The following is a 19,183-nucleotide window of genomic DNA, read 5'->3' as shown; positions in this document are numbered from 1 at the left end:
CAAAGGTCACAACATACCGAGCAGAAGGGCACTGTGTTTTAGGCAGGTTGTTAGGCACTTCTCTTCCACAGGGAGGAAAAACCTGCTGGGCTTGATCTGTACTTCAGGAATATGGGAATTACCTGGGGGAGGGAACAGTCTGTCCCCTGCTGAGGTATCAGTGTAATATGGGATGTGATGGAACAGGCCAAGTATACCAGCTGCTCTGGAATAGTTTTGGTCATTACAGTAGAAACTGGGTGCTGCTGCAAGTCTTTTCACCAGGTAAGAGCACCCAGACAAATACTTGGTCATAACAAAACCATCATCACTGTGCCCCACATCAGGAGTGTGGGGAGAAATCTCTCCCATTCCACCTGAAACCCACTTTTGAAACGTTGGAGTGTTGCTACTTGTGAACAAAAAGGGTGAAGCATAGTTGTGTGTTTGGTCACTGACTCCTCTCATTGGCTTGCAGTGTTGTAACAGCCTTGTATATATTAGATAGCTGTTGCTGCTGTCCTCGGGTGATGCTTCCAGCTGCACAGATTTTGGCCAATGAAGGACTGCCACGAGCCTGCTGAAGGTATACTTGACATACCTTTTTTCTTCTTTTTTTTCCATTAAAAGATAAAATCAGTTATAAGCTCAATAGGAATTATCCTGTCTGCTCTATACACACACTGTGATGCAGTGTAGGAGGTTGCCAGTTAGCTGGTCAGAGCCAGCTAATCCATGTGAAACTGGGGAGCATTGGCTGGGTGTCAAAGCTGTATGTGTAAGATATATATGTGTGCTGAAGGCTGTGCTGGTGTGCCTGTATTTCTTGAATAACAGCCATATGTAATGATTTTTGCAAATGCTGTGTTCCTCTGTGCCTCCTTAAAATTGTGCTGAAACAAAACTGGTGCTGTGCTGTGTGGCTCATGTCCTTTGGAGCAGCTGAAAGCTGGGGAACACACACACCTGTCTCTGTACCTTCTTAAGGGGGGTAAGGACTCTACCTCTGATCTCTCTTCCTCTCACTATTGCCATATGTAGAAAATGTAGATACCAGTTTTAAGATGGGATCGTTTAAACTAATTCCTGTTTGTCACTTCTAACTAGAGCAGTAACCTGCCAGTTGCAGTAGAGAGTGTTTGGATTTAGGTTTTTCCCAGCTGTTTATTCCCAGTTGTGTATGTAGAGGTCAGATACTATTGGTTTTCTGTAAGTAAGCAGATGAGAATGTGGGCATGAAAAAATGTACCTCGTGATGTAGTGGAAGGAGAATTGCTTTAGAGAAATTGAAGTAGCAGGTTAATGATGAAATATAATTTGTTGGTGATTAATATCTAGAAAGGAATGGGCATATTTTGGAGTGAATGTGGACTACCCTCCCTTCCCCCCTCAATATTTTTTTCCATTTGTGTGAGGAAATAACTAAGGATCCGTAGATGAACTTTTCTCCTCTGTAATTTTCTGTAACGTTGGGTGCTTGAAAGCCAAGTCCCAGTGTATTGTACTTCTGTGGGGCCTTGCTATCTCCTGTCACGGTGATCCCAGCGTCGCTGGGCTGTGCGTTTCTGAAATATAGCAGGGAATTACTTCATTTTTCCCGGAGAACTGGAAACCATGTGCTGCGGCTCGACCAGTTCTCACCCCGCGGCAGCACCTGCTGCCCCAGCACGGGCACGGCCAGCACCGCGTCCCCTCTCCCGTGTCCCTGTCCCGTGTCCCCTCCCCGTGTCTCCGTCCCGTGTCCCTGTCCCGTGTCCCCGGGGCGGTGCGGGGGCTGGTGCAGTTCCCGCAGCCGCCGCCCGAGGGCGCCAGCAGCCGGAGCTCCCGCGGGAGGGGCCGGGGCTCCGCCTGGCGCCGATCCCGGGAACTGCGGGATCCGCGCGGTGTTCCCAAATTCCCGCGGGGTGTCCCCGGGCCAAGCGCGGCCTCCAGCGGCACCCGCGGATGTGCTCGGTCATGGGGAACAGCCGCCGCAACGCTCAAGTTCCGCAGAACCCCCCCACTTGATGCTGACTTACCTCTGGTGCTGTGCCCACGTGTCCCTTAGTGGTGTCACGGATCCCTCTTGGATCACTGATCTCTCTTGGATCACTGAGCTCTTCTGGGTCCTCTGCACTGTGAATGGCTTGGGAATGGGTTTCTCTGCTCGGTGTGGTGAGGGCATGGGCACCTGGAAGACTGGAAAGTCTCTTTCCCTTGTTCCAAGTGGTGAGCGTGCGCTGCCGGAGCGATGGTGGAAGGACAGGAGGCAGAGATGTTGGGTGGTTTATGGATGTTTTATGTGCTGTCAGACTATAAAGTGATGTCTTTACTAGGGAAATGAGATAAATGGAAGTAACTTGGGCATACTGTGAAACTTGGATTATATGGCTACCGTGTGACAGTGTATTTACAGATACAAGAAGGGTTTCTGTAGGATCATGCAGAAGCCTTGGTTCAGTGTCTAAATAATTACCATTCGCTGTATGCATTAAACTCCGAGTTTCTGGTCTTGTCAGTCAGTTGTTTCCAGAGAGTAACCCTGTCACTTGGCTCCAACACGTTATTTCTGTGCAGCAGTTCATTTTTCAAGACTGCCTTTTCCCTCAATTTTTTTTGCTTCTGCAGAGAGGTGGTTTCTCAGGAAAGCTTTCTTCTTGGCATGGCCCTGGGAGCAGAAGCTTTGTGTAAAAGCCTTCCCAGGAATAAAGGCTTGTTTGTGGTTTCCCTGTAGCAAACAAAGCTTGGTCTCCAGCTCTTCACCTGCTTCACTCCTCAAGCCTTTGCGTTAGGAGAGGGTCTGATTGTGCAGAAGGTGATTTCTATAATTTATTTGGAATCTAATGAGCAATGTTTTTGTTCTGTCTTTTTCCAGGAATTGAATGTAGTGTCCTTGTAAGCCATGCTTTGAAACGAGACCTCAGGAGTGGTACAAGATTTCTGTATTTGCTTTCTCTGCGTCCTCGGTCATCACTGCACTGAGGTTATAAAAACAAGCCATAAACCAACTAACCCTTGGATAAGTTTGACCTACAACAGAATCACATAAGCTTGTCATCAGCCAAGCTGAAATCTTTACCTCATAAAAACAAGGGCTAGCAGGTGTCCATGCACACCTCTAATGTCATTGCAGACACCTGGACAAACTCTGAAGTTTTGTACTGGTGCCACTGGTTTAAATCTGCCTGAGTGAGAAGAAAATTCACTGACAATGTGCCTGGTGCTTTGAGGAGAGACTTAGAAATGCGGTCATTCACCCTGTGGACCTCAGGGAAATGCTATTCTTGTATGAACAACATCAGGCCAGTGTTCTTGGCTGCGAGGCAGGTGTGTGAGCAGAGTTTCAGTTTTAGTGCAGGGCGTGGATTTGCAGGAAGGAAGTAAAAACTTTGTTTCTGGGGACTAGAAGGATTTCATATGTTTTCTATTTAATGTGAAACAAGCCTGAGAAGTGTGGTTTATAAACTGGCATTCCTGTTAATCTCTCCTTTCTGGTAATATTACATCTGTTGTGGACTCGCCTGGCTTTATTGGAGGCAGTGTTAGGAAAGCTGGAGGATCCTGGTGCTGGCATGCCTTGCTGGGACCAGCAGGGTGAGGTGGGTACATCCCAGTGCTGGACTCTACCCTGGAGTCTGCCATCTGCTTCTTGCAACATCCTGTGCATGCACAGGAGACATGCTTCTGGGATTAACCTGGAACACAGATTGAACTGTTCCTGCTCACACCTCTTTTGGCAACTGGTGGAATTGAATACATACCCAACAGAAGAAATCAAGAAGCTTTTAAGCATTCAAAATCTCCCTCACTCTGCTCCTGCTTTTCTGACCCTTGTAATGTAGCTCCCCTAACCCCTCTGCCAATCCCTGCTTCAGCTGTCAACTCCAAACAAAATCAGGAAAAAGATCTCAGATAAAAATATAGTGCAGGAACCTACAGTGGAAAAACTCTAATCAGTCTTGGAGAAAAGGAAAAAACTCTGAACAGAGGGAAGGGCAGGTCAAGCAAACATGGTTTTGGAAAAACAGTGCTGATTCTCCTGGGGCTGTCTTGCCAAATGCCTCTGAAAGCTGGCTTTTTTTTTTTTATTTAGAAAGGTACATTTTAGCTTGTAATAGAACAGAAAAACTGCAAGCGATCCTCAGGTGCTCAGAATCTGGTTAGTATTAAAAAAAAGGTTTATACTGGCCTTCACTTGTGTTTAGACAAGTGTCATAATAATGGAGTGATTAATAATGAAAAGGTCTATTGCACTTCACTACTATATTTTCAGTGCATTGCATTTGTCTGCTGTAAAATACCTTGAGACATATGTAATAATAAAATAGTGAGCTTTCTTAGGACTTTTTGCTCAGCCCAGTTTGAATGAAGTGGATTTCCCCTTCCTTTATCAGCTTTACAGCTGATAAAGGTGATGTGGAAAGGCGACAGCTGGGTGTCGCGTTTAGCCAAACCACCGCTCTCACTGCGGCACGGGACTTTTCCAGGGCCATTTGTCAGTAGCTTTTTTCTTTTTTTTTTTTTTTTTTTTTTTTTTTTTTTTGGGTAGCTAAACGGATGTGTGAGAAACCTATGGTTTATTTATGTTTTTCCGCATCGCTGTCAATTTGGACAATTTCCGGCCTAAACAGCGCTCGGTTGGAAAAAACCGCATCATTCGAGGCACGACTTTAAAACATGCATTGCATGCTCCCTGGGCGTGCTGGTTAAAAAAAAAAAAAAAAAAAAAAAAGGAAGGGAAAAAAAAAAGGTGCTTTTCTGAGGCAGCGTGGTGTCCTCTGCAGCCACAGCGGTGCAGCAGCAGGGAGAGCAGCCACCTGCTCGCGGCACCGCCGGACCCTTCCCGCTGCCGCACACCCGCTGCCCCCGGGGGTGTCGGCGGTGCCCGTCCCTCGGGGGACACGGCGGGGCTGCGGCTCCCCCTCGCCCTGCCCCGGGGGCGGCCCCGGCGCGCCCCGCCCGCCGCCACTGCAGAGGGAGCCGGGAGCGGCCGAGGATGGCGGCGGCACCGCCGGCGCGGGAGCTCACGCAGAACCCGCTGCAGAAGACGTGGGAGCCCTACGACAACGGGCTGCCCGCGGGGCACAGCGCCCAGCGCGGCGGTGAGCGGGGCGGGGGGCGCGGTGTCAGCGGGACACCCCCGGGGAGGGCGGCGGGCAGCGGGGACCGCCGAGCCCCCTCCCCGGGGCTGCTCGCCCGCGGCTCCCCCGGCCCCGGCTCAGGCGCAGAGGGGTCGGTGACCCGCCGGGGTCTGTCGCGGTTCCCCCCCCCCCCCGCCCTCCCGTGGAGGGTCGAATCCCTGGATCTGTGCCCAGCGGAAGGAAAGGGAAGCTCAGCTGGATGGGAAGAAAATCTTCTCTAGTAGCTTTTGTTGCTCTTTCGGTTGTTTCTTAGTCGCTGTGGTTCCAGGGAGCGTTTATATTCTTCAGAGTGTATTCTTCTTGGAGAGAGGCCTAAAAATGTCACTGTGTTCTTGTTTTGGTTGTTGATTTTTTGTTTTTGTTTTTGTGTTTTCTTTTTCTCCTTCAAGGCCAATGCTGTATCAGCCCATCTGTTCTATGAGTTAATGACTTCCCATATTTTGAGGTGCAGCCAACCAAGTCATCAGCCTCCTGAGTCTTTGGCTGTGGCGTTTGTAAACCATAGTTCATTAACAAACTTTGCCTCGCAGGTTGTTTCTTTTCCTCTTTCTTTCTTTCTCCCCCCCTTACTTAAGTAAGGTCCAGTTACTTAAGTAACTGAGGTCTGGTACCCGGCAGTTTTGCGGACAAAAGGGGCTCTGTCGTGTGGAATTGTTTTTATTTGTGATGCAAAGAGGCTGCGCTGACAGAGCTGAGGCTCTGCCTGTGTGGCAGGAGTCCATGGGCTGCAGCTTTGGCTCTCTCTCAGCTCTTGCTTTGGCCTAGCCCTTGCTTAAAATAAAGGAAGAAACCCCCAGACTTTCTTACTGTGTGCTAGGCAAGCAGGCATGTGTTTCTGTGGGAACTGAATTACTCCAGCATCTGAAACACGGTGGGTTAAGAGGAGATGAGTGCTGAAATAGGAAAAGGGTCAGAAAATGTGTCTAAGTGCTTTTGTAAACATGCTAAGGAGCAGGCTTAATTTTAGCCTTAATGTGGCATCTCTTTTCCAAACAGAGTAACATTTGTTAGAGCTTAGCACAGGCACTGTTTTACGAAAAAGGAAACCCCAAGAACAAAATTGTATATTGGTCTTGTGTCATCTGGTGATCTACAGTTGTCTTGGCAGAATTATTTAGCTTCTTTCGACTATAACTTAAAAAAAATTTCAACTACCTGTGTGGATTTTGTAACTTTAATGCCTAAGATCCATTATAATTTAAAAATCCTTTTGCTAGAAAAACAGATATGGAATTTATTTTTTTAAAATCATTTTGCACACATTTGCTCTTGCATCTCTGACCGTAACATGTCTGCAGTCATTTGTGATACATAAGAATTACAAACAGCCTGGAGAGGAGCAGAACTTACTCTTTCTAGATAAAACCATCTGTCTTGTTTCAAGAAACTGAGAACACTTTGTAATTTTCCCCATGTAAGGGTGTTGCAGAGTCCTTTATCCTCAGATTTCCGTGTATCTTGCATTGCCCTAAGTTCTGATGAGCGTGACCTGTGGGTGCTGTAGCTGTGCTGTGGCAGCTCAGGATGGACTGTCCAGACTGGGTGATGTGGGACAGTGTTGGGTTGACCAGTTCCAGGTCTCTGCTGCTACAGGTAGCTCTGTCAAATGGTAACGTTCCAAAAATACGAGCTCCGGGTGGAAGTGGATTTGTTGACCTCAAGTGTAGCTTTCCAGTTGAAGAAGTGAGGTTTGTCACTCTGTCTTCTGAGTTTCTCTGCTAAACAAGATGAACTCTCTCAGTCTCCTTTGGTTGTGTTTTTTATTTTCTCGTTCATGCTGATGGCCTTTGCCTGCACCACCTTTAGTCTTTATCTTTCTAGAAGGTGAGTGAGCAGAATCACACAAACTTCCAGTTGAGTGCTCGGCAGATCCATCTTCAAAGGGACTTACCCATTTTAGCTGATTTTAGCGTGATTTTCTAAAAGTTGTAGCAGCTGCAGTTGTCTGCGGAAGAAGAAATCTGGTGAGCTGTGCCAGGGTTTAGCTGTCATGGGGCTTTGAGGAGCCAGTTCTTTTAGTCTGTGCGTTACAAGGTCTTGGAGGAGTTGTTGTGTCCGTGTGCAGCCTACTGAGCAGACAGCTTTTACAGCTGGTGACACCAGTCCAACGAGGGTAACTGTTCTAATGACCTTTCAAAGTCAGACTAGTGGGCAGTAGAAGTGCATATTTTTATTAATAACTGCCACTTGCCTTTTGTGGTCTTTCTTGGTAAGTTTTGTCTGTAAATAGGTTGCATTAAAGCTACTCATGGCATCGGATGTCAGGCTGCTTCGAGCTCTGAGTCAAGCAATGGGCTACAAATATGGACATAGAAAATAAATAAATAGGAAAGTATTCTGTAGTGAAAGTTGTTTTGAGAGTCTAGAAGAGGATGTTTATAAATAGTGAATTTCCTGTGGTTAAACATTTTTCACCCCCTCTACAGTTAATGGCTTTGTTTTCCTACAGCTGCCGGAGTTTGGTCATTCTAATAATTGTCATTTGTTGCTTGTTCAGCAGAAGGAATGTATGTTAAGTCCAAAAAAAAGTATCAAATTATTATCTCTGCTCTAAGGAGCTCTACCCTTTGAGCACACGCTGCTTGTGTGTATTTGTGCTCCCAACCCTAGGAACTAAAGATGGAGAGGGAATGAGGTGAGGACAACACCCAGCACAGTCTGAGAATCAGGAGGTGTGATGAGACTGTCACTGTTGGCATCAAAGCTGTAGGAAGCAAATGGTTAGTCCAAGGAAGTGAACGACAGGAGCAGCTGGTGGCATGGATGGCTTGAGGGCATATATGGGTTCTGAATCACTTGTACCCACGGTGATGTTACAAACTGGTGGTTTGGACAAAAAGAAGAGGGACAAATTGGAAGATAATGCACTTCTTAGATATAGGCAGGAGATGCTGTTCAGGAAGGGGAAGTCATCCCTGTGGGATGCAAAGCAGGGTGACTGGTTATCATCATTGATCAAAAGGAGACAATGGATTAGCAGTAGTTAAATTGGATAAGTGATAGGGAAAACACGTAGGGCTAACCTTATTTGGAAGGGTGGTTGTGTTGGCAAATAGTCAAAGATATTTTTGTATGAGCCTCTAAATAGTACAAGGATTTTGGAGGACAGGCCTTGAATCGAAGGCTGTAGAAACAGCAAGAATCCTTGGTAAACTTCACATCACTGGCCACAACAGCTTCATACAAAAAGCATCTGTCCTTATAAGCTGACTTCAAAAATTTAACACAGATAAGGAATAAACAAAATCCAATTTTAGGTGAAAGGGAAGGGGCACCTGATAACATGTTTGCTAGCAGGTGAACTTGAAAAATACCAGCTCTTGTCTCTGATTTCACAAGATCATGAGAGTTTTGAGGGCTGATGAAATGCAGAACAGCTGATCGAGATTGTTCCATGTCCCAGTTTGGTTTCCCAACCTTCTTTTCCATTTACATTATTTCACAATAGAGTCTAAGAGGTAAGAAATAAGCATGTAATTTCTTCTTTCCTTGACTGTTAGGCCTTAAACTTCAGAAGGGTAGACAGTCATAATTTTACACTTGAGCTGCACCTTGCTGTGTTGCTCACTAATATATAAGGAATTTTAAACTGGGATAATGACTTTGCTTCGGTTGCAACACTTCATTTTAATGCACTTCACCATTTGGCCGTTTTCCCTCACTGATTGATATTTTGGGTGTGTTTTTTTTATGTTCCCTCCAGTTGAGGGAATACAACGTGCATTTATTTTTGGTGATGCTGTTTATAAACATGCACTCTTACATGTGTATGTTACAAACGTCTGTTTTAAAGAAAAAAACTGACTAAAGTCTTAGAGCATCTTTAGCAACTGATGGCACGCAACTCCTAAGTTTTGGGTTGCCGTTCTGAGTGTGTGTTCCTCTAGCAAAATTAGAGTTGATGGCATATCCACAGGCTGGGGCTGTTGGAAAGCCTTAGGAGCTATATATGTGAAGCAGTATTAAAAAATGAGATGGTTTTCTGGAGACTAGATTGTGTAGAGATATTTCTGGTGGTAATCCAGGCAATCCAGCAATAAGGAATAGAGAGAAAGCTGACCTTAGGACTCTGCCTTGGCTCTGCAACTTTCACCTCTAGAACTACTTTTGGTCTGAGTAGTGGTGATGTGAAGAGGGGAACTGAGCATTGTGCCATTGGGAAACCGATATATGTAGCATTTATATTAAATATATGTACCTTGTGGGTATGCTTGGGTGTTTTTATCAGTCCACTTCCTCATTGTAAACTTGCTTACATTTCTTCAGGGGAAAATGTAATTCATGAGACACTGACATTTTAAAATACCGTCACTAGAATGAATATTCCTCCCCACCTACAGTGAGTGTTGGGATCAGTGGTATTCCTCCTTTTGGTGTACAGGGCATCTGTCTTACTTGTATCTGTAGAGGAAAAGTACTCCCAGTTAGCCTGGCACCTGATCAGAGCAGGTTTACCACTTGTTTGGTTGGGATAATTCCCTTGGTTTCTGCTTTATGGCTACCACTAGATAGTGGTGCACAGAGCAATTGGAATAACAAGTGAGGTGTGCACATTAAACTGGACACAGAGGGCTCCAGTAAGGACAGGTTTGCTAGTGTTGTACTTTCTTTGAGGAAATTTGTGTAAAAATTTAAGTAAAAATGCAAGTGATGCCAGGCTGGCACACTTGACTGCTTGGCAATGGGAGGAAACATCCCTTGTGCGTGTTGTGTTGATCTGGTTTGCTGCTCTGTGAGAAGATCTATTACAAACCCCTGCAGGCAGTAGGACTTAATTTAGAAGTAGCTGTTTGTGTAATCTGTGAAGCAACTGTTTAAGTGTGTTGCAGATCTCTTCATGGTGGCTTCCCAGCCCTTAGTTTTGCTCCAGTACAGGTTTATTGTTACCTTACCAGAAGACAAATGTTCTGTGAGAAGGTTAAATTTGTGTGACTGACTCCAGCAGAAGAAGAAAAATAAAAGCTCTTGGTATAGTGTCTGGAATGGGCAGAAAGGCCTGTTTTAGCACAGTTCTTTGCAGAACAGGAGGACCTGAGGCTGTGCACAGAGCCTTTGTGTGCAGATCCTGGTTTGTCTTTTGCAGCTCTTAATTCACTGCTTATACTGAAAATCTGTTCAAAACTCGAACTAGGTGTTTCGGGTGAAGAACTCTTCAAACTGGTTTTGAAGAGCAGTGTTTTCCCCTAAAAATTCTAGGGGCTCAGGCATTTCTAACATCTCAATACTTTATTTTACTGCCCTTAAAACTGGAAGCAAAGCTGTTAAGCTTAGTAAGCACTGTACCATTGGCACTTCATAGACTTGGTTTTCCCAGAGACTTCCTTCCCCCCCTTGGAGAGTGGTTCACAGCCTGAACTTATGACAAAGAGGAAAAGGGACAAGAAAATATTATCTTTCTTGTTTATAGGCTTTTGCACAGAGGAACTGACTCTGAGGGCTTTTATCAGTGTCCTTCCGGAGACTTTGACATGTTTGGATGGATCTGTTTTGGTTTACATTTAGGTTCCTGTAACTTTCAGTTCATGGAGTAATTGACTGTTTCATGGCTTTGAGGTTGGGTACCACTTTGTCTCCTCTCTCATGAAAAGTGCTGTATTTTTAATAGGTTTGGGTTTGGTTTTGTGGTTTTTGTTTTTTTTTTTCTTTCCAATGGGTGTTTTAAGAAAGCACATCTGCCTTTACTAATCTGTTGACCTTTTCCAATTTATTATTTGTGCAAACGACTTTGTGAGGTGGGACTTTGTCAATCCAAGATTTGAGAATCTTGGGCAGTCACAGTGCTTTGTACAGCAGTTTAGTTATGCCTTAGAGATAAACCCTGAGATTTAATCTTTTGGAGTGAATGGATGTCACTGAGGAAATTGTTAGTCGTGTGGATTGTGTAGAAATTAATTCCCTTAAAAACAGGGGGTGGAGGGAGCTGGTGGTATCTTTGCATCACTTTAATATCTGCTTTCTTTTTAGGCAGTTCCTTGTAGCTGTGGTAGATTCATGCAAGGTATCCTTAATTTTGTGCCGTCAAAATTTTAAAAAACTTGTCATTTGAAAGGAAATGCCTCAAGGTTTTCAGTCTGTACATATAATTCCTTCAACTTCCTACACTGTTGGGTTTTTTAAATTAAACATTCTGATTATGAGTATTTTTGTACATATATCTGTATCAGATTATTGTATTTGATTGTGTAGAATGCTTGTGCTTTATTCCCAGTAACAGCCAAAATGAGCTCTGCTCAAGAGAGATTTTTATTGGTAATAATATTTAAAAGAGAAATAATAAATAGTGAATACCCTGTTTTATTGTAATAAGGTGCATCTGTCATGGTTGTTTTGTTCAAAAGCAAGAAAAAAGTTGAGCAGTGTTGAGGTCTTGTCTTAGAGATATAAAAATTAACTAAAAATTGCCTACACCTTGCTGTTTCCTTTCAATGCAAGCGCTGAACTGGGGTGCACAGGTGTATGTCAGTGTCCTTATTTTTTCTATGCAAATACGTAGATTTCTTGTTTCCTGCCTGTCTACAACTCATGTGTCCAGCACTGCACTACCACTGAGTCGCCCTTCCAAAATTCAGCACAGCATAAGAAACCTGGTTAGGTCCACTTTACTCCTGTAGGATCCCCTGGAATAGTGAGGCACAGTGCATGAGCTGCTTGGATGGTCACTTCCTCAGAGAGCACACAGAGACTAATTATTGCAGTAATATTTCCACTGCAATGTGAGCCTTTGCTTTGTGGGGATATTAACGGTAAATCCTAGTTTTCTGTGTTTCTGTTTCAGTATGTATGACCAATTGCCCTACTCTGATTGTCATGGTGGGTCTCCCAGCAAGAGGAAAAACCTACATCTCGAAGAAGCTGACACGCTACTTAAATTGGATTGGAGTGCCTACAAAAGGTGATGGGTTTACTTTTGTTTACATCAGCAGGACAGGGCAGGCATCAGGTGTTTTAAAAACCCGATTTCCAGTAATTTTGTTGCTGACATTGACTACTTTAAAATCCTGCTTTTGTGTTTTTAAGCAACAACATACACAGGCTCTCTGTCCTATTTAAATGTTAACCAATTTCTGGCAACTGTTTATTTACCTTCTTGTTCTGCCAGGTTCCTAAGTCAACTCTTTTTTCCCTTATTCCTTACCACTGCCCTTTATTTTCGTTTATTTAATTATTTTTTCCTGCTATTCCTTCCCCATTCTTTATGTGGGTGAAGATGAATCTTGTTTACAAGCAGTTGTGCAGTTAGCACTTCTGGATTAAACTTCTGACTTCTCCGTCATTTTGAACTTTGTGCCACGTGTAATTCTCTGTCCACTTCTTTGTTTAACTGCATTTGTGGAATGACTTACAGTTTTTTGTGTAAATATTAAGAGCCCAAGGAACTGAGGCAGCCACTTGCCACTCATTATCACTCTCTTAAGGATTTATATCGATGTTTTGAGCAGTAAATGGTTTAGGTTGGCTGTGACAAGGACCTGACTGTCCTGCCTCATTCCTGTGCTCCTGTGGTATCTTGTGGGCCCAGACTGGCAAGTAAACAAGACCTAAGTTCATTTCAGGTTCTCATGCAACCTTTGCCTTCTCCTCTGTCTCTGTAGAACAGAAAAAATAGAAACTTTTAGTGTTCTGTGACCCTGTGTCCAGTGCAGTAATGGTAGCTTTATTGTTATGCCTCGTTGATCATTTAAATAACATTAAACATATGAAATCATACTGAAGTTTTGGCTGGATATTCAGAGATGTATTTCCTAGTAGCTCTAAGAAGTCAAGATGAAGAGTTCTGGCCTATATTTAAACTGCCTCTTGATTCTAGGGTATAGCTTTTTGAGTTGGCGTTTTCTTAAGCTTTTAGAAACTTGCCTGATGTGCTTTATTTAGAAGAGACATTATGGAGGATATATTGTATTGTTTAAGTGTGAGAATTTACAGGATGTTTACAGGATTTAAATTATCACTGGAGTTTGACTGTTTTCACACAGTTTAACCCTTCTGATGGGCAGTATCAGATACTTGGAGAGTTTGGTTTTATCTGTTAGGCTGAAATGGAGTAACAGTCTAACTAGTTTAGCCTATATCCAAGCTGATAAAATATATGTGATATAACTATGCTTGTATGTTAGATACACATTTGACCTAAATTTATGTAGATATGTTAAGTTTATATGTCATTGTGTAGAGCACTTCACTGTGTGAACTTTGAAAAGCAGGAGTCCAGTATTGGACAACAACAAGATATTGTCCACATCTGGCTCATGCTTGGTTGAATATATCCCAAATACAGTAAAATGGGTAGGTGTGGTTTGCCTCAGTTACAGGAAAAGGTCCATGGGCCACTGTGAGCAGCACCTCAGAAAACACATGCACTTGTGCTTAATGAAAACTAGAGCACTGCTGCCTAATTTAAAAAAAAATATACCACATAAAGTTGCCATATGAGCTTCCATCCTAAGTTGCTGATTACTGTTTGTCTTTGTTAGAAAGGATGACTTGAGATTCTCTTGGAAAACCACAGAGCCTTCCTGTTTGTGTCATCAATGATGCAATTGTGCTGAAGTTGAAATCAATGTGAACCCCCTCAGTGCCTGACTGAGGGAATAGATGACACACTGCCTAATGCTTCCAGCTGATGGGACTGAATCAATACAGGATCAGTATCTAGTAGCCCTAACATCTGTTACCCTTTGGCTCTTAATGTCTTAAAATTAGTGTGTGCTTAATTTAAGGAGTGTTCTTGTTCTCTGAGACAGATGGTTCAAATTAGGAGGTTATGTAAACCAGAGGAAAAGATAAATGCCATCTTTCCGTGTAACATTAAGCCAGCTGGAGAGCTCAAGAGCAGAAGGTGGAGGTAAATAGCCCAGGGTTGGTGTTAGTTGAATCATTTCAGCCATCAGTTCTGTGTTTTCTTCCTTCCAAAGTCCACTGTTGTTTAGAATGTGAAATGGTTAAAAATACTGAGGACTTTTGTCTGGGCTTTTTGAAGGAAATGAGGTCAATTAGATGCCTGAATAGAATTGTGTTGCAATGTGGTTTTTAGATACTAGACCTTGGAAGCTTTTTTGAATAGTTGTGGCTGTGTGGTAGTTGTGATACCCGTTAGCTTTAGGAAACTTTTTCCATAGGGATGGATGCTAATAATAAGGGCAAAAGATTGTCCCACTAGATAGCACTTTTCCTTTGCTGTGCAGGACCCTCTTGCAGTAACTGCTCCTTCCTATGAAATTCATTACTTTTGGTTTTTAAAGGTCTATTGCCTGACAATGCTGGCCATCTGTTCTTCTTGCATCTTCTGTTTTTCTTACCAGGACCCACCTTTTCATGTGGCCAGAGATCGTTAAAACCATCACAGAAATAACCTGGGTTGTTCTACAATCCAAGCCATGCAGCTGACCATGAAAAATTCCATCAACATTGCTGAATTCAAACAAAACTTGACTTTTGGGGAAATAAGCAATATTTGTATCTTTATCCTCTGCCCCCAATCCCAGCAGCAATCTGTATACAGCAGCTGGTTCTTGAGCTGTTTTATTCTGTGTCTTTTCTTTTTAATTACAACTCTACAGTTGGGTCTGTTGCTTCTTTTCCTCTTTCCAGAAATCAAGTCTGCCAAGTAGCTGTACCTTGGCAGCTTCTCAAACAGAATACTTCAGTGTGATCTACTGTTACAAAAAAAAAAAAAAAATAGAAAAAGCTTTGTAGTTCAACTGAAAAAAAAGCTATAGGTCAGAAACAACTTAAACATTAATTGCATTTCAGAGACCTACTTTCAGAGCCATTGAATGAAATTAATTAGGGTTCAATGTCATTGTCTGCTCCGTAGCAAAACAGAACTGTCTTGCCCTAATGCCATACCCAGTATTGTGACATTATTTTTTTTAAATGTTTTGGGTTTTTTTGTTTTTACAGTGTAAGGTTTGGTTTTTTTTTAAATAAATAGAACAGGGGTTGTGAAATAGGACGTACTAATCCTTAAGGAATAGAAGTATTTGAGTGGGGTTCTGAAAACAAGTTTCCACTGCTCGAATTCTAAGTTTTGTTTATCAAAAGCAAGATTGGTTAGTTCTTTTTAGAACTCTTCCTTGCTTAAAGAAGAGCTCTAAGTTTTGGGAGGTGCTGCCAGAGTACTGTTTAACTGTGTATATACACAGAAGAAAAAGCTAGTAGTCATAATTATTAATAATTATTAATGCTAGTAGTTATTAGTAGTCCTTCATAGACTTTGAGTAACCCCTGTAAAGGAGGAAAAGAGTTTCTTTTTGTTGTCCAGGCAAACTGGCAGAGGCACTTCAGTATGGCCAAGTCACTCCACTGAAACTACCTACAGCCCAAATGTTCTTTAGCCATTTCCATGATTTATTGTTGTCTTTGTATACAAAACCCCTCAAAACACAGGAAGTAGTGTGATGTGTTAGCTTAATAAGTGCTAAGTTATTTTATCCTTGCAGGTGGTTTGGTTTCAAAGTTGTCATAACTTCTGTCCTTTTTCCATGACTGTTGTTAGTTCCCACTAACACTTGGTTTCCTCTTGGCAGAGTTTAATGTTGGTCAGTATCGCCGGGATTTGGTGAAAAAGTATAAATCCTTTGAGTTCTTCCTGCCTGACAATGAAGAAGGCTTGAAAATCAGGAAGTAAGTCTTGGTTGTGTTTGGTACACAGCGCTAATTGTATTAAAATGATGTCCTGTGTAATTTGCTCTTAGAGGTGGATTTAAGTTGCATTTTTGTAATGCAAAATGTAAGGGTCAAGAAGACCCTTAGGGAGACTGCAGCATGAAATGAGAGGGAGAAGAAATTATAGAGAAGCTGGAAAAGTGATTTATTTAGGCTGATTAAACTTTGGAGAGAAGGTTGATTGCTTCTTGATTCCTTTTCACTTTTCAGTAGGCTATGACTGCTGTTATTCCTGTAGATATTCTAGGATATTTTCACTAAAAACAAAGCAATTTTAGCAAGTAGTTACTTCTTTTCCTACCTTTTTTAAGGTATCAGTTAATGGACGTGACTCTTTCTGCTACCTAATTCCAAAAATGCCATTTTAGAGCTTTTTTTTTTTTTATCATAAAAAGAAGAGAAAAAACACCACATAACTGCTTTTCTTTTTGGTTTGCATACTGAAATTTTTCACCTGGAGTGCTTTGAACGGATTTGTCATTACCTATTCAAATGAGCAGGAATCAAACCCTATAATTTTCTCCCTGTAATTGTCTTTCTGTCCACCATGCAGGTGCCTCATGCAGTCAGTCAATGCACTGCTTCTAAAATTGCCATGTTTTGCTAATGCTGTGCAAAGCAAGGTCAGAACCAGTGTGAACATCTGTGTGCACATGAAGCATTTGAGTCTCTCCTCATCTGGAAAGAGGCTGTGCTTCAATGTAGAGACAGACCTTGAGAAGAAAGGTTAGATGAAGAGAAAGGTCTCTTGATTTTAATTCGACATCCACTGTACTTTTTAATATGTTCAGGAAAGCATTTAAGAGTGTGCAGCACGAAATGAGAAGGAACAGAAATCTGAGAGGAATGGAAATATTTTTTTTTTATTTAGGCTACATGAAATGTGGACTGTTTTGTTCTTAGTTCAGCTTCAGCTCAAGAGCCAAAACTGTCTGGACTTTCTTTTGTGGCTGTTCCTCCCCTTGTCCTCTCTCTCCCTTCCCTTTCCCCCTCAGCAACCCTGAGTGCTGCTAATGCCAAATAGAACAACTTGCATAAGAACCTCGTAATCTTCTGGGAGTAAGGAGCTGCTTTGAGAGGTGCATTACCCTTGCAAGCCACTACCTTTTGCTTACAGGTAGAACCAAACCTTTTAACGTGCCTCCGTGTCACCTCTTAGACTAAATGGTGGGGGATATAACATGAAAAAGGGCTGTGTGAGCTAATCTGCCTGCTTAGCAATGAGTAAAAAGGGTTTATATTTATTCAGTGAAGATTTGACTGTTGAATCTCAGCTCCTGACATCTGTTAAATGTGCTAATGTGGAAATACTGTCAGGATTGGAAAGCCTTCGTTTCTCTTTTAAGATAAAGCTGTGCGTGCAGAATGTGGTAAATAGGAGAGTTATGAGTTTCAGTCTGAAAGTCAAAATCGAGGAGTAATGCACAGAAGGGCTGTTGAAATGGTCAGGCTTTTTTATGTTGGTACTGCAAAGAGACTGCACTAACTGGAAATAAATGGGGCATTGTTCTACTAACAGGTAAATCGTGTACAATGTTAATGTTGCCCTCCAGCATTATTGGTGTGTTAGGAATCACAATGGACTTTGAAGATAATACTAATTCTGGGGACATAGGAAAAGTTGCAAATGAATGTGTTCTTGTTCAGATTTAACACAAGTGTAGGGGTGGGGTTTTTTGGTGTTTATGTCCTTGACTGCCTCCAGCACTAATTACACTGGGTTGGTGACTGCAATAGGATGTTATTTTCACCCTAATACTTTGTTTTACTCTCTGTTTCAACCCATGTTTTTTTACATAAGCAGTTTTCACACAGTAGCTCAAAAGAGAAGAAGTAGATTGGTGAAAAATAGTTGTCTCTTCACCTTAACTTAGGGCCACAAGATAAGAGCCTTAAGTTGGCTTAATTTATTTATTCCCTCCCCCCCCCTTTGAGAACCAAATTAAGAACCAAATCTCTGAATAGCTAATTGGGAAAAGAATACAGTTGCAGGGATGATGTTACTTTAGATCAGTGAAAGTTTATCCTGGTCACCAAAGCTCTGGTGGTGTTCTGTGGTGATGTGAAGGTGTATCAGTTACACAGAGGAGCCAGATGACGTGACCGTGTTTCCTTGGTATGGCTTGGTTGTCCTCGGTTGGTGTTTCCCATGCTTGGAGGGGGACTGTGCTTTTGAGATAAATTATCTAACATTCGCAGGGAACAAAAGCATTAATAAAATGACTTGAGCTGTTATTTGACTTTTACTCTCTCATTTTTCAGACAGTGTGCCTTAGCAGCGCTGAATGACGTCCGGCAGTACCTCAGTGAAGAAAACGGGCACGTGGCTGTAAGTTTCTTGTTGAAGACACATTCTTGAGATGCTTCTGTTCTTAACAGTGTTTGTCTGCTGGATAATACACAGACTGAGTAATTCCAATAGCTCTTCAGTTTATCAGATTTTTTTGATTGGCAGTTGTGTGTTAGATCTGCCCTGTTGCTGGAAGGAGTGCTTGATTTCAAGGTGATGATGCCATATGAGCAGCTACCTTTGATTTGAGGGGTTAACTGGGAAGAGGGCAGCAAGAAAAATGTCCCCCTTCTCTCCGTGTTGTATAATGTACCGTTAAACACATCTGGTGTTTTGCTTGCACCTCTGTTTCTATTTGATGATCTGGTGTTCCAAGTGGAAGGTAGAGACTTGCTGAACAAAAAAGTATCCTCTGTATTGCTTGGCAGTTGTGTTACTGGCAGGAGAAATCTCTGAAGAGAGCAGGAGAAACATCATAATAAATTGATGCATACCTGAGTATTTAATAATGGGATGCAAAACAACAGCTGTTCAATTATTGTCATTGCATATTCATTCAGATTAATTTGTGTAATGTTTCTCTTAAGACTACTGACACAACTCTGGTGTTTTCATTAACTAATCAGGGAAAATCATTAACTGTAACTGTAAATTCTGCTGGAGACATAAGGGAAACATTATACTTTAGCAAGCTTCATTCTTAAATAAGACACTGATATGTTCAGAGCTAAATATAAGTCCTTAGAAGAATGGCTGCATTGATCGTGTAATCCACGGGCAGGATTTACAACTCTTGCAGATCTTCTGCCCTTTAAAGATTTTCCCTTGCATTTTGAATGGCAGATTCATTGCAGCATCTTTTTTTTTTGTGTGGTAGAACTTAAAACCTATGCAGTAGTATTTAATGATGATAATAGGCCAGGAGGAAGATTCTGTCCTGTATTATGTGGTAGGTTTAAATTCTGGTTGCTCCTTTCAAACCCAATGTTCTGTTAGTAGTGCATTCAAAATATTACTCTTTTTAATATTTAGAAAATAGTATGTGTAAAGTAGGAATGTCTTTGCTTTCCTCTTGAGCATGTTGGTGTGGTGGGGTAGAGGGAAGGGGAAGTGTTTCCATTGCTTTATT

General features: G+C 42.4%; 1 protein-coding gene across 9 annotated transcripts in view; it reads left to right on the top strand.

Annotated features, from left to right (window-relative positions):
* LOC135420405 (6-phosphofructo-2-kinase/fructose-2,6-bisphosphatase 4) overlaps nucleotides 1-19,183 on the top strand; it is a 56,339-nt gene that overhangs the window by 15,979 nt on the left and 21,177 nt on the right. For 5 of the 9 annotated variants that reach the window (XM_064667851.1, XM_064667850.1, XM_064667852.1 and 2 more), the window contains exons 2-4: nucleotides 11,875-11,991; nucleotides 15,626-15,722; nucleotides 18,027-18,093. In XM_064667851.1, the coding sequence (XP_064523921.1) occupies nucleotides 11,875-11,991; nucleotides 15,626-15,722; nucleotides 18,027-18,093 (281 nt within the window). Of the gene's footprint in view, nucleotides 1-4,840; nucleotides 5,061-11,075; nucleotides 11,098-11,874; nucleotides 11,992-15,625; nucleotides 15,723-18,026; nucleotides 18,094-19,183 lie in introns of those variants that run through there. The other 4 variants (XM_064667854.1, XM_064667857.1, XM_064667853.1 and 1 more) reach the window with 4 other exon arrangements.

This window comes from Pseudopipra pipra, chromosome 11, assembly GCF_036250125.1.
Source record: "Pseudopipra pipra isolate bDixPip1 chromosome 11, bDixPip1.hap1, whole genome shotgun sequence".
In the NCBI taxonomy this organism is placed as follows: domain Eukaryota; kingdom Metazoa; phylum Chordata; class Aves; order Passeriformes; family Pipridae; genus Pseudopipra; species Pseudopipra pipra.
The sequence above is the reverse complement of the archived record's forward strand: the minus strand, read 5'-3'. Positions and strand labels throughout refer to the sequence as shown.